Source organism: Myxine glutinosa, chromosome 7 (assembly GCF_964187855.1).
Source record: "Myxine glutinosa chromosome 7, kmMyxGlut1.1, whole genome shotgun sequence".
Classification (NCBI taxonomy): domain Eukaryota; kingdom Metazoa; phylum Chordata; class Myxini; order Myxiniformes; family Myxinidae; genus Myxine; species Myxine glutinosa.
Window position 1 is genome coordinate 94,001,659 of NC_136267.1, and position 15,619 is coordinate 94,017,277.

At 40.1% G+C, this 15,619-nt stretch overlaps 1 protein-coding gene across 3 annotated transcripts in view; it reads right to left on the minus strand.

Moving 5' to 3' along the window:
• Nucleotides 1-15,619, minus strand: part of ADARB2 (adenosine deaminase RNA specific B2 (inactive)) — a 351,510-nt gene that overhangs the window by 307,634 nt on the left and 28,257 nt on the right. The window contains exon 2 of one of the 3 annotated variants that reach the window (XM_078782003.1): nucleotides 2,275-2,294. The exons of the other annotated variants lie outside the window; for them this stretch is intronic. Coding sequence (XP_078638129.1) covers nucleotides 2,275-2,294 — 20 coding nt within the window. The remainder of the gene's footprint in view (nucleotides 1-2,274; nucleotides 2,295-15,619) is intronic. 3 annotated transcript variants of the gene reach the window in all.

The window sequence follows — 15,619 nt, forward strand, 5'->3', positions numbered from 1 at the left end:
ATGAGCGCTAGGGGAGGACATATGAGGACAAGATGGATATAGAAGCAAACCCTCAGAAAAAAACTATAAAATTGAAAGGGTGTGTACTTGGGAGGGTAGAAACGATCATAGTTTTGGATGGGTGATCATATGGCACATTTCCACCGCAGTACCGTACCGTACCGTACCGTAACCAAAATCCGGATCCTGATCCGAATTTTTTCGTTTTTCCATTGCCAAGCGAACCGTGCCGTACCTAAGTACCCGTGCTAAATTTGGTTCCTGCTATGGATCGGTGCCAAGCGAGCCGAACCCGAACCTATGGGTGGAGCTAGCAATACTGCAGACCGTTGATTGGTCAATCGCAATCGTCACAGAACCGTCACTCTATGTTCAGACCCAACTGTCCTATGTTTTTAGTTGTCTCCTCTTTCTAGCGTCTTTCAGATTCTTCTCAAACACTTCCTTCTCAAACACTTCCTCTCTCTTTTTGCATTTCGCTAAAAAACTCATGTTCAGATGAAACCAAAACCCGACGAGGAAGTAAAACACAGCTTCAAGTTCCTCCATAGTTGCGGAGCTGTTTCCAGTTTAGTGTCGCATGAGAAATTACATCACCACAGCGGTCGCGTTTTTTTTGTCACTTCAGATAACTCCGCCTATTTTCACGGTTCTGTTGTGCGATGGAAAAACGACACAGGGATTACCGTACCGTACCGAACCGTACTGTGCAATGGAAAAACGCCATTAGATGATGGTGAATAGCTGTTTGTAAGATCTGGAGGGAAAAAATGATATTGAAGAGAATGTCGAGGTTGGTTCCACAGGCAGGGGGAAAAAAGGAAAGAATGAGTGTAGATGAGCAGTGATTCTGAGAGTTTCACCAGAAGGGGTTTGAAACCTGAGGGAAGCAGAGGGTGCAATACCAGAAAGTAGTCAGTAGAAGACAGACCACCGACCTGTTTGTGATGGAAAAGTGATTAGGCCCATAGACTCAGCTTCATCGCGGGAGATTCCAATGTTCTTGAAAATGTATCTTATTTTGCCTGCTGTTTTTTTATGTAGTTTTGAATGCATCTAAATGTGTCAACGTGTAGGCCTTCGTCAGATAGTTCTGCAACCAACTACGCGTGTTCAGGGATTTGTCATTTTAGCAAAGTGTTGTGTGTATTTATTTTGCCTATGCTGCTTGTAAATATATTATTTCATTAAAGCTTTTATAAGGAAGCCATTGTTCCCACTGACCTCATGCCAAAATAAGGGGCCAAAAGCATAAATAGGGCATGTCGCAAGCTAAAAAAAAGGTGTTTTTGCCCCACCACCCCCACCCATCCTTTCTCATGAAAAATTGTGCAAGCTTCCAAATTGGCTCCACGAGCTTGTGGGCTTCAACTTGGCCAGCTGGAAAGGACTCAGAGCTGGACAGAACCCAGGGCTGGCCAGGACACTCTCCCTCCCCCCTCCACCCAAAAGTGGGGCTGGGACTGTATAAGACCCAGAGTCTCCAACACCAATGCCTGTTGTAATATACTGTATAATAGTACACGAAAGAAGCACTCGAACAACAGCCACAGCCACAACAGCAGCAACAGCAACAATAAAAACAAAATTTTATAAAAGAAACTTTTTTTTGCGAATTTCACTTCATTTTACATCTTCATGGAGACTCACAGATAGACATCCAATATGTTTGTGAAGTGCAACATGCTGTCTTTTGATAAACCCATCAGCAAAGCAACTGGTAGGCACAGCTAGTCAGTCATACCGTACATAAAACATGGAAAGTGGAAGAGGTCGATTTTGGAGCGGAAGAGTGCCTGGAAAGTGCTCTGACTGATGTGCCAATGTATGACAGTGATGACTCCATTGAGTTCATGAAATGTATTCATTTGAGCATGCTAGTGCGATAAATGACTTCATTGCACATGAAAAAAAATGGAAGTTCAATAAAGATGCAAAATTTAATTACCACCACACATACAGGATGGTCTTTCAAATATACATATATATACTGTCATGGCCAAAAATATTGGTACCCATGCACTTTTTTCAAATAATGCACCATTTCTTCAAGAAAATTGTTGAAATAAAAAAAAAAATTGGTATCTACATACGTATTTCTTTGGTTTGCAGTGAAACAAAACAAAAAAAAGCTGAAAAAATTACTGTATCTAAGCTTACTCCACACAGAAATCCTAAAATGGCCCGGACAATATTATTGGCACCTTTTAGAAGTTGTAAGAAATAATTAGATTTCAAGCAGGTGATTCTCCTTTACTTTGGAATTGCACTCACCTGTGGTGAGTTGCTGGTGCCTGCAATATAAAAATCACTCATTCAACCACTTTGAATAGAGAAAAGGAGTCATTCCTATATATACAGTCATATATATATACAGTCACGTGAAAAAGTAAGTACACCCCATGTAAAGTTTTGACTTTTTCAACATATTTCAACATACAGCTATTTGATCTTCATTTCAACAATATTGATAGATAAAGGTGATATAATATAACAAATATCATGAAACTTTTACATTTTGTAGTCCATGGTATAATTTAAATAAACATAAATGCAAATTTCGCATGTGGGAAAAGTAAGTACACCCTTGGCTATAATAGGTGGTATTTCCCCCTTTGGCAGAAACCACCTCAAGTAGGCGTTCCTTATAACTGTCTAGCAGTCTCTGACATCGACTGGGAGAAATTTTTGCCCACTCCTCCATGCAGAATTCTTTCAGCTGTGTGATGTTTGAGGGGTTTCTTGCATGTACAGCTCGTTTCAAATCCCCCCACAACATCTCGATGGGATTTAGATCCGGGCTTTGACTTGGCCATTCCAGAACCCTCCATTTCTTTCTTTTCAGCCATTCCTTGGTGGATTTACTGGTATGTTTAGGGTCATTGTCATGTTGCAAGTTCCACCTTCGGTTGAGCTTCAACTTTCCGACAGATGGGCTCACATTATCCTCAAGCACCCTCTGGTACAACGAAGAATTCATAGTGGATTCTATGATGGTGAGCTGCCCAGGCCCTGATACAGCAAAGCTGCCCCAAACCATAATATTTCCACCACCATGCTTTACAGTTGCTATCAGGTTCTTGTGGTCAAATGCTGTCTTTGGTTTTTGCCAAACATGTCTACTGGTACTGTGGCCAAATAGCTCTACCTTTGACTCATCTGTCCAGAGCACATTGTTCCAGAAGTGCTGGTCTTTGCCTAGCTGTTCATTGGCAAACTTTAGTCTTGCCCTGATGTTCTTTCTGGACAGCAAAGGTTTCCTCCTGGCACACCTCCCATGCAGATCAAATTTGTGCAGCCTCTTTCTAATGGTAGACTTGTGCACTTTGACATCAACAGTGGCAAGAGTTACCTGTAGGTCCCGTGATGACATCATGGGGTTCTTAGAGACTTCTTTCAGCATCTTGCGGCCTGCTCTCGGGCTGAACTTGCTGGGGCGGCCTGGCCTGAACAAGTTGGCAGTTGTTTGGAATTATCTCCACTTGTAGATGATGTTCCGGACAGTCGAATGATTGATTTCAAATTGTTTGGAGATCTTTTTAAATCCCTTCCCAGACTCGTAGGCATCTATAACCTTCTTTCTGAAGGCCTCAGAGAGCTCTTTTGATCTAGGCATGGTGACGCCGCACACTTCAACAACAAAGAGCAAACCAAACTAAATGTCTGAGGTTTAAATAAGACAGGTTCCTCCAAGATCCTGTCTAACGATGTTCTAATCATTTGCACCTGATTCTAATTTTAGGTATTTGAAGTAGCGATAAATGTAGGGGTGTACTTACTTTTTCCACATGCGAAATTTGCATTTATTTTTATTTAAATTATACAATGGACTACAAAATGTAAATGTTTCATGATATTTGTTGTATTATATCACCTTTATCTATCAATATTGTTGAAATGAAGATCAAATAGCTGTATGTTGAAATATGTTGAAAAAGTCAAAACTTTACATGGGGTGTACTTACTTTTTCACGTGACTGTATATATATATATATATACACACAACATACATGCATATATCCATCTTGTCCACCCTTTGCATTCTCCCTTACACCTCATCATGACCTGCATCCCTTGTTTGTCCGTCTCCGTCTATTTTCTCCCTCCGCCCTGCTGTTGCTATTTCTCCTTTCTCCCCATTCAACCAATGTAATAATAATTCCCCCCCCCATTCAACCAATGCCCTTACATTCGTGGCATTTTCCAGGACCAGGATCTATATATCTATGAATGAATGAATGAATGATCGTTTTAAGGCCATTTTCCCCCGCTAGAGCGGGGTTTAGCCTTGTGGGCCCCATGACAATCATGGTTCCCTGTTTGAGGCAATGTTTTTATGGCCGGATGCCCTTCCTGACGCCAAGATCTATATATCTATATACTCTACATATTAGGCATTAGCTTGGTGGAGCAAAAGCCCCCTAAATCTCCGAAGGATTGTACAGCAGGCAATATCAGGAGGATAATTTAATTCTCATTTTTATAGACCAAGGCCATGCCTAATAGGCGGAACCTTCTTCTTCTTCATTTATATGCGGCACAAGTGTGTGCTTGTCTGTTTGTGACAAGTATATCTCAAAATGTTATGGACTGATCCTGATGAAGCTTAGTGGACAGATTGGGTGTGTGACAAGAACGAATTGATTCGATTTCGGTGAAGAGCCGGATCCAGAGTCGGATCCGATAAATTTTACAGCGACTTCACCATTAAGAGATGGGGCCAAAAACAATATATGGCATGATATTTCAAAACTTTGTGGATGGGTTATGACAAAACTTGGTTAATGAGTTGGGTAGGTTACAAGAACAAGCCGATTAGATTTTGCTTATGTTCCGGATTCAGATCCAGCCTATGAGTGGGATACAAAACGTAAAATGTTCAGCCTGGCGCAGGTATGCGTTCTACCGAGTGCTTTTCCAGTTCAGAATTTTAATTGTCATTATTCCAAACACCATGTTCTTAAAGCTCCCCTGCGGGGCTTGCTTGATGTCTCAAATGCAAGATATGATGTGGAACCATACTGGGTCCAACTCTGGGAAGTGAAGCTGCACAGAGAACAGACACACATTATATGAAAATAATCAATGCAGCATTTTTCGACTTTTGGTATGAATAAAATAGTTTACATGTTCAGAAATGCAACAGAATCACATGGGTATTCATTAAAAAATAATGTTATGTAGTCACGGCTCTATCCCTCGTCATAAATGCGCAAATAACGTGTACAGAATAATCATATTTCACCATCCGTACATTTTACAATTTGGAAAATCTATATTCGTGTTGCAGGGTGCTGGGAATATAATTAAAACTATAGCGAAGTCGATGGTGTGACATCGCAAATCCCAACGCTTCTCATCTAAAGCAAAGTTGAGAGGTGGCAGAATGTTACACCATTTTGACTCATGCAATCCTAAGTCCCCACGCGCTAGGGCATGAACCAGGGGTAAGATCCCATAAAATCGTTACATATTTCATACGTCCCCCAATATATATTTTTTGTATACAAGATCGAGGCTCGTGAAAGAGCTAACATCAATCACAAAAAAGACAAACGGACACACAAAACATACAATAAAGGGAGCAGGAGACAAGATGTGGAGAGAGAGGGAAGCACACAAGTACAACAGCAGAGAACAGGGACAACGGAAGATCCGTGGGAGGGAGAGGGCTTGGGGGGAGGAGGCATGGGAAGGCAGGGGGTGGGGGTATTGATTGCAAATACAAAGTTTAATTTTAAAATGTTTAAAATATGCACATAATTGCATTTTTCAGTATTTGACCTTTTGAGTCCACCCCTAGGGGTAGGGCCAAAATGACTACTCGTACATCTTTGTGCCTTGTGCAGATCATAACTACGAAGTTTGGTGAATTTCTGTCAAATCTTTTAGGAGGAGATACCGTGACGGACAGGCAGACATGACAGACAAACAGATGGAGCTGATTACAATATCTCCCAGTTATTTTCAAAATGCATTGGGATAAAAATAATATGAAAGTGAAAGAAAAGGATGAGATGGAATTAACAAAATTAAATAACTGCAGTAAGCATGATTTGAGATACAAACAAAAAAAACAAGACTTTACTGTTGATATTGAAGCCGCACCCCAACAAGTGTTGGAACACCAATAGATTAATCAGTGAATGGCCGATCGCCGGATTATTTAATCGCTGGTTCAACAAGACACCTTTTGATTCAACTTCGATGGGAGAAAAGCAGGTTCCTGGCACCGCAGTCAATACCACCGAGAGCCAAGACAGAACTGGCACTATCGACAAATTTGACTGCGGTTCTGAATTGCCAGGCGCGTAGACTCATCGAGCAACAAGCCACGATCAGCTTCACACAGCAATGGCAGCACTTGTTTCTCGCATGTCACCCCAAGATAATATAAAGTCATTGCCAATAACCCATCAGAAGGTGCAGGAGGAAAATGTCAGTCATTCACATTTACACAGGGAAGAATGTGGGAGCCTTATATCAGCCTCGTTAGATGGCTGTGTGCACTACACCAAGGGCATTTCACCAGGCAGCAGGTTGCGGCGATGAACTGCTGTGGCTGAAATAGAAGATTAAAATTTTGGAAACTGGTCTCGGGATAGCAGATGTATGCCACAGGACTCAAAGCTCGCCAGGACTAACTGAGCAGGATATGTGATGCAAAAAAAACAACAAGCTGACGTCATCACAAACAAGAGTTAAGTGCCAAGACTTTTTGATGACGGACCAAGTTGGCAAGCATTCAATTGCCGAGTTCAATTACCCAGGCAATAAAACTTTGTGTTTTTACTACAAGTCAAATGTCTGGGAGAAGCAACGACCAACTACTTTTAGCTAAGCAGAGGAATGACGAGGTTTGGTCAGCGGACGTTCCATGAGAAGCTTGTGCCTTGCGGGGAATCAGCCATCTGACAGTTCATACTTAACTTGCAAGAACTGTGACAAAAACCTTGCCCTGGAGGAGAATTTACAATATAACATGTACACTACATGACAGTTACAGTGCAGAGTAAATAGTATACTGCCATAGTGGTTCCTCGTGCAGACAATTGCTCAGCCAACACAAATCCCACCAAATGTTTACCTTTGATTCAATCCAAATGAATGCAACAATTTTTCTCAGATCTCAAAAGTTAAATAGTTTCAAGTATGATGACCTGCCTGAAAAGGCCAAAGTTGTAGACTGAATGACAGTAGTTTATCTCAGTCGGTAGCGTGTTCGCCTCCAAGCTCTCTGGTCTTGGATTTGGCCTTCTGGGAAGTCAACTCAAATTAAAATTGCCATTCTAGTCAGGTTCACTATGTTAACAAATATAATTTCGTTCACAATTTTGGTAGATTAGCAAAACTATACATTTTTGGAATATTCAGAGCATGAGGAATCCAAAAATTAATGTTTACATTTGCGTAGACACCTTTGCGAAAATGACACTCAGGACAGTGATGAAGATAGTCAGGTTCACTATGTTAACAAATATAATTTCTTTCAAAATTTTGGGATTAGCAAACCTGTACATTTTTGGAATCTTCAGAGCATGGAGAATCTGAAAATCAATGTTGGCATTTGCACAGACACCTGCATGGCCGCCATTTTGGATTTTGAAAATGGCCGCCATAAAATACATATTTTGCGCGATCTCCGCTTCTAGTCAACCTAGATACTTAATTAAATACGCTAATCCTATGTTTTCTGGGTCAAGGAATCCAATAAAGGCCTCAAAATAGTGCTCAGGATTATAGAAAAGCAACAAACAAAGGTAATTGAAAACCATTGTCTTTATATTTGTGATATAACTGTATTACATAATACATGATATTGCAAGTCCTTTGAAGTTATAGGTTGTTATAGGAAGTTATAGGTAGTATCAGATTGAACTATAAGTCCTATACACAGGATCTACGAGGTCTATACCGTTCAGGAATATGCTTTTACAGATCTTCATCACTGTCCTGAGTGTCATTTTCGCAAAGGTGTCTACGCAAATGTAAACATTAATTTTTGGATTCCTCATGCTCTGAATATTCCAAAAATGTATAGTTTTGCTAATCTACCAAAATTTTGAACGAAAAAACATAGTGAACCTGACTATAAACAGGGGGAGTTGAGGACTAAGGGTTGGGAGGGGGAGTTGAGGATTTGGGGTTGGGAGGGGAGTTTAGGACTTGCAGTTGGGATGGGGAGTTGAGGACTTGGGGTTGGGAGGCGAAGTTGGAGGCTTGGGGTTGTGAGGAGGAGGTGAGGACTTGGGGTTGGGAAGAGCAGTTAAGTACTTGAGCCTGGTTGCATAAAACTCCCTTAACCTGAAGGAAAGATTTCCCTTAAGTAAACCCTTAGTGTTAAGTGGAAAAAAATCTACCTCAAGGTGAATCTTTCCTTAACCAATAAAGTGTGTCAAGTCGCTATCCTATGGTGGTCAATACGTGTATGCAAATGAGTTTAAACTGGCGTCAACCCAAACAACGAATCATGACCTTTCTTACAACGTATAATACCCAGGCAACTTATGAAAGCTTGCTTCTAATTGGTGGAGAAAAGCAGATGACAAGGAGGGGTGGGAGGGGGGAGAGCTCCCTTAACCTTCGGGATTTTAAGGAAAAACTTGAGGCTATTCATATAGGCAACCATCCCCAACGTATGGATGTCCTTAAGGGAAATGTTAAGGAAATATTTAAGTAAATCCTCAAATCTGTCCTAAAGGATGGTTTATGGAACTGGGCCTTGGGGTTGGGAGGGTTGAGGATTTGGGGTTGGGAGAGGAAGTTGGGGACTTGGGGTTGGGAGAGTGAGTTGACAACTTAGTGTTGGGAGGGGGCTTTGAGTATTTGGAGTTGAGAGGGAGAGTTGGGGACTTTGGGTTGGGTGGGTGGAGTGGTTGAGAACTTGAAGTCACATTTTACATTTTAAGTGGAATTTCCAAAAGTACCTGATAGTTTTCTAATCATGTCTTTGTAGTTCAAGTAAAATAAAATTGAAAGGTCTTGACAACATGTGCACATTTTACGATTCATAAATAAGAAATGTAAATGTCAAAATAAACATGGAATTGTGTTAAAATCATCAATCAAATACAATTTGAAAGTTTATCAAAGATCAGGCAGGCCTAATCAAACAAGTACAAAAAGTTTTAATTAAAACAAAAGCCGCGTCGATGTTACACAATGCCTAGATGCAGCTGTGCCTATAACGTCGATGTTATAGGCACAGGACATTCCTATTGATTCGATTACTTGATGTTATTTTTGTGCAAAGTGAAAATATATCTCGGCAATTTCCCGTGTGTGGCGACGAATTTTTAATATATCTCGGCATTTTCCCGTCTGTTATTTCAGGCGGTGTATGACTGACTGACCATGCCGCGATTTAAAAAATATATATCTCGGCAATTTCTCGTGTGTAGCGACACATGAACGAAGCTATGCTCCTCTCTCCACATTATTGTAACGACGTATAAATTAAATATTTCATCGTGACGATTGTCATAAAATGGACGAATTTTTAATATATCTCGGCATTTTCCCGTCTGTTATTTCGGGCGGTGTATGACTGACCATGCCGCGATTTAAACAAAATATATATATATATATCTCGGCATTTTCCCGTCTCTTATTTCGGGCGGTGTATGACTGACCATGCCTCGATTAAAAAAAAAAAAATCTCAATGGACTTGAAGTTACAGGCCTTTGAGAATTCATTTCGTTCTATAAAGGGCAACTTCCATCGGATTTTCTTCCCGTTTTTTTTCAACCGAGTCTAAAACTATGTTAGCGACTGTGAAAAATGAAATGATATATCGAATTTGATTTGAAATAAAACTGGGTGAGAGAGGAAGACACCACGGGCCTACAAAACAGGCCTCAAAGCTATGCGAGTTAATAAAATGGTGGATATTTGTTTATATGAAGCCTCTCCCACAATGGGTGGAGCTATGGTTCCGAGAATGGGTGGAGCTTTGAGGTTTTGTCTTCTCTGCAAGAACAAGAAGAACAAGAAGAACAAGAAGAAGAAGAACAACAACAACAGCAGAGGGCACTCTATGACCAGCGTCTTGCGACGCGGCTAAAAAATGTAACGGTTCATTTGCTACATTAGAAGTCAAGATTATGAACCAAGCAATGTTGTGAAGTTACTCGAGTAATCCGACGGTAGCTCGAAACAACCTTGATACCCATCAGGCCCCACCCTTTTCCAGAACTCCCCCCACCCCCCTTAAATAATCACTACAAAGTAGACAGATAAGGAGTTCAAAGACATACAAAACATGCTTGAAGGGTCCAATGTCTATGCTCTCCAATTCATCCCTACAGCATTGTAAAGTGCATGGAAATGTGTGGGAGTCGCCTTTGCAATACATCTATCGATAAATCTATCTATAACTATAAATGTTGAGCTGTCTGCTTGTGTGTTGTCTAAACACTCCTACACATTTGGATGGATTTGGACCAATTATTTTTTGCAGAGGTAAAAGGTTGTACCGGCAAGGTTTTAGCTGGCTCAGCAGTTCCTTCAACCAGAAAACCCCCCTGTAAAAATCGTGGGGTATATTTCATCGCTGTTGCAGTTGGTCTGAATAGCGCCACCTTTGGTGACGTTGAGTGCTACAGGATAGATTGAATTTCCCCAGACAACTGCCTGACTGTCATCTTTTGTGGTTGTTCTCGCCACTACCATGGCTAGCTTTTCCTGTCACTGGGGACGGAAAACTGTTGCTAGTATGTGATAAAAGAACCATACCCTTCAGAATAAGTGATTTCAGCAATGCTTAGGAGGGGCGGCGTAGGCCTATAGCATGCGCGTGGGACCATCTGCCAATCATTAAGCTGCAGGTCTGTCCCACAAGATTGCATAAACCCATATTCCCCTCCTTTTTATGATTACAACTCCACCCCTCCTCCCCAGACTCAAACTCCCCTCTCCATCCCAACCATGCTGCCTGAGCAAATTTGACCGTACAAAATTGGAGCAACTACATCACCGCAGACAGTCCTGCCTCTGTAGATGGATTAGGAAAGAGGACATGCATCGCAGTAATGGAGAGTACAAGAGTAAAAAGGAAAGAAACAAGTACAGATACATTCAAAGTACACCGCCCCCATGCCAAATAATTAAATATCCTACAGCGCGGCATTGCCGGGGCGCCGGAGGCGGTGTACTTTGAATGTATCTGTCCCTGTTTCTTTCCTTTTTACTCTTGTACTCTCCATTACTGCGATGTAATTTACTTTACTGTGACTTTACTGCGAGTAATTTACTGCGATTTATAATGTAAACATTACTGCGAATTACTGCGATGCGCCGGAGGTGCCCCGGCAATACCGCAGTGCAGCTTACAGAGAGTGCATTGGGAGGGAGAGGTGCACAATAATTGATCGATTAATCGCATAATTAAAATCAATAAAAGATTATCATAAAATATTTTCTTAATCAATTGGCTAATAGCATAACTAAACCACTAGTGCTTCATCCGAAGATGTATCTTTTAGAAATCTAATTAAATAAGTCATTAATAAAAAATTCAATAATTAATTGATTAATCAATAAATAATTAATCGATTAAATGATTAATCAATAAATCAAAAATATCCTTTATAGCCACATCACCTGGTCACTGTCATGTCCAAATATTAGCTTCCCAGTTCAAAAGGTGCCTGAGATATTGCCCAGATGAGAAAGAAAATAAATAAATGATTAATAATGAAAATAAATAAATAATAATCATAAAAAAATTAAATAGTTAATCAATTGGCTCATATAATACATAAACCACCACCATTTCATCCGAATCTGTAAATTCAAAAAATTAATTTAGTCATTCATCGAATAATTAAATACTTAACAGATTAATTAATTAATTAATTAATTAATAAAAAATACCCTTTACAGCCAAATCACTTGGTCATTGCCATGTCCAAATATCAACTTCCTAGCTCAAAAGCTGCCTGAGATATTGCCCAGATGAGAAAGAAAATAAATAAATAATTAATAATGAAAATAAAAAAATAATAATCATTAAAAAAAATTAATTAATCAATTCGCTAATAGAACACATAAACCACCACCATTTCATCCGAATCTGTAACTAAAAAAAAAATAAAAAAATTGTCATTAATCACATAATCAAATAATTAATCGATTAATTGATTAATCAATAAATCTAAAATATCCTTTGCAGCCAAATCACGTGGTCATTGGCATGTCCAAATATCAGCTTCATAGCTTAAAAGGAGCCTGAGATAATGGCCAGAAGAGAAAGGAAATGTGAATGAATATGAATGAATGAATGAATGAATGATCGTTTTAAGGCCATTTTCCCGCTAAAGCAGGGGTTAGCCTTGCGGGCGCCATGACAATCATGGTTCCCTGTTTGAGGCAATGTTTTATGGCCGGATGCCCTTCCTGGCGCCAACCCTTAGTCGCCTCTTCGATGCGCAGGGATACGGTGTACCTATTCTAAACCGGGGTACACACTGGGAAAGAGAAAGGAAATGTATAAGTACTTAATTAATCGCTAATAATTAAATAACTCATCAATTAATTGATTAATCAAAAAACAAAAAATACTGTTTTTGACAACGGACTTGCTCACTACTGTGCCGAAATGTCAGCTTCCGAGCTCAAAGGATGGCTGAGATATCGCCGGACAAACAAACAAGAAAACAAGAAAGCAAGAAAACAACCAGAGTGAAAACTGAGTACTCCCTTTCAGCGTGCGTCATTGCCGAGCCCCTTCGGTGCCCGGCAATGACGTTATGCAACGCCTGGAGATGGCATAGGAAAGGTGCAGTGTGCAAGAATACAAAGGGTGCGTGACCAGCTCCAATTAGAAAGGAGTATGACCAGTGCAGTTGAAGTACTGTACAAAGCATAGGTATGGCAAACTGCGCACCCTTCATGTCTAACCAACACCCTAGTATTGCCGACCCAGCCCCGATCTTTATACATTACCAGCCCGTCCCCCGTGCAGCGGGAGGTGGGGTTTTGCAACCGTGTGTGTGTGTGTGTGTGTGTGTGTGTGTGTGTGTGTGTGTGTGTGTCGTTGGTTGTTATCTCCATTTGCGGGTTTCAGGAGGTGGAATGGAGTCCTCCCAGGACCCATAGTATCGACCTCCGCTTCGCTAATGCATTACAGTTCATGGACCAAGCTGTTCAACTTTTTCAGAGTTTTGTTCCAGTTGTAGTTCAGTTGTGGTAATATTCCTGGGGATGATTTTTTTTTTTTAATCTCAGAGAGGTTCTTCTTTATCATTCCTGTGGTTCCAATTATCACTGATACAATTTTGATGCTCTTCAGCTTCTTCCAAGATCTCTTGACCTCATCTTTGAGGTCCTGGTATTTGGCCATTTTCTTGATTTCTGCGTTGTTTAGACTGAAATCGCTGGGTACTGACATCTTAATAATCAATGCTGTCTTTTCCGTTTTGTTCCTGAGTACAATGTCTGGAAGCAATGCTTTGTTTTCTATGTTCACGCTCGATGGAATCATCAGGTCATACATGAGCATGACATCCTCATTTTCAAGGATTGCCCTTGGTTCATGTTTTCATGTTTTCTGGAACTGGGATATTTGGGCATTTCTTATGATTTGTTCGCCACCCCAGTTGATCTGAGCTCTTCTTCGCCATTCCAATGAGCCTTCTTTGTCTATCCCCAACTCTGTCGAATTATTTTTTGTATTTACCTGCTCTTTTGTCATTCTCCCAGTTATTGGTGTATATTTCTTGATATTTCTTTTGTCTTTTTTTGCAATTGTTGGGGCTGTATTTGTTGCTGTTTCCTTTTCCTATGTGGCATCTTTTATTCACACCTGTTTTCAGAAATTCTTCACAAGGTGAGTTAGTGATACTTTTTCAGGTTTGTGTTCATGTTTGTTTACAAATTACATCCGATAGTCTGTTGAGCATTTCACATACTCAGCTAGTCCTACAATTGTCGCTCTGTGTACCTAATTGAGTTCCATCAGGCCGCTCGCTCCCTCCCCCTCATCTCAGCAGGTACATTCTTGGGATGCACTGGTTTTTGTAAAACATTTTGTGGATGGTAAGGAATTTTCTTGTTTTGATGTCTAACTTGTTGATTTCTGATTGGGGCCAGTTTATTATTCCGCAGATATATTGGAACACTGGCACTGCGAGCTGGTTTATGGCTTTGATTTTGTTTCTTGGGGAGAGGTATGTTTTTAGGATCAGCTTCGTTCTATGTAGGTATTCTTTGGCGATTGTTTTGTGCATTTGTTTGTGACATATTTGGTGGCCCTCTTCTACTCCAAGGTATTTGAATGATACTTCGTTTTCTATCTGCTGCATTGTTGTTACAAGGTCGATTTTTATGTTGTCTGTTTTTGTTGGTTTACCTTGTAAAAATGTGCACTCGTCAATCTTGTCTTGTTCAAATTCCATTTAAATGTGCTTGGAAAACTGTTTTACTAGTTTTAGTTGATCTGTCAATTTTTTGTCATTTGGCGAGAAGAGCCTTAAATCACCCATGTATAGTAGATGTGTCACCTTTCCTATTTGTTGGAAAGGATGTTCGTCTATTGGTTGTTAGGTTGTATCCATGCCCTTGTTCATTGATGAGTTACTTAGTGGGTCCAGAACCAGACAAAACAGAAGGAGGGGAAAGACTGTCTCACTGGAAGATCCCATGCCGTATCATCACATCTGGTATTTCGATATTTCCTTCTGAGTGCTGTAATATCAATGTGATATTCCAGAGCTCCATTGCTTTCTCAATCAATTTGATTATTTGGGGATTGATTTTGTATATTTGCATGCATTTTATCATCCACAAATATGGGACACTGTTAAAAGCTTTCTTATAGTCTATCTAGGCAGTGAACAATTTAGTTCTTCGCATTTTGCAATTTTCAAGCATGGCCTTGTTAAGTAGTAGGTGGTCAATTGTTCCATGACAACCTCTCTTACATCCCTTTTGTTCTGCCACTAAACCTCCTTGCTGTCTTAGATGATGGTACATCATTTCTGTGACGATTCCTGTCAGCAGTTTGTATGTGGTTGGTAGGCATGTTACTAGCTGGCATTTGTGGGAAAATAGCAGCCAATAACATGCCTACTAGCAACAAATGTGGAATCATGTGTGTGTTTGTGTGTGTGTGCACACGCGGACCGTAACTATTTTTTTTACCATTTAAGGTTTTGTCAACAATTTTGAACAAAGATTGATTATGAGAATATGGAGAAGACAAATTAATAATTTAGTCAAAAGGCCAAAAGTCACCATTGCATAAAATCTTCAATTTTCATCTGATTGACCTGAAATTTTAATAATTTGTATATTGGGTCACTGAATGAGTTCACCAATAAAATACTACAAACCCATTGTTTGAGGACAAAATGTAAAACAAAACATCAATTTCAATCTGATTGACATGAAATTTGAGCTGGGTTTGGATATTGGGTCAATTGATTTTGAGGTCAAAAGGTCAAGGTCTCCTAAAATCTTCAATTTTATTTACATTTTAAAGCTGTTTTCATCACAAAAAGCATATGAAAGAAGAAACATATGGAAGAAGAAGAAATCTGAATACAAAGCGGGTGCGGACGGGCTTTGCATTTTCAAATGCTTTCGAGTTCCAGTTCTTTTCATGTTCCTTTCCCTTGT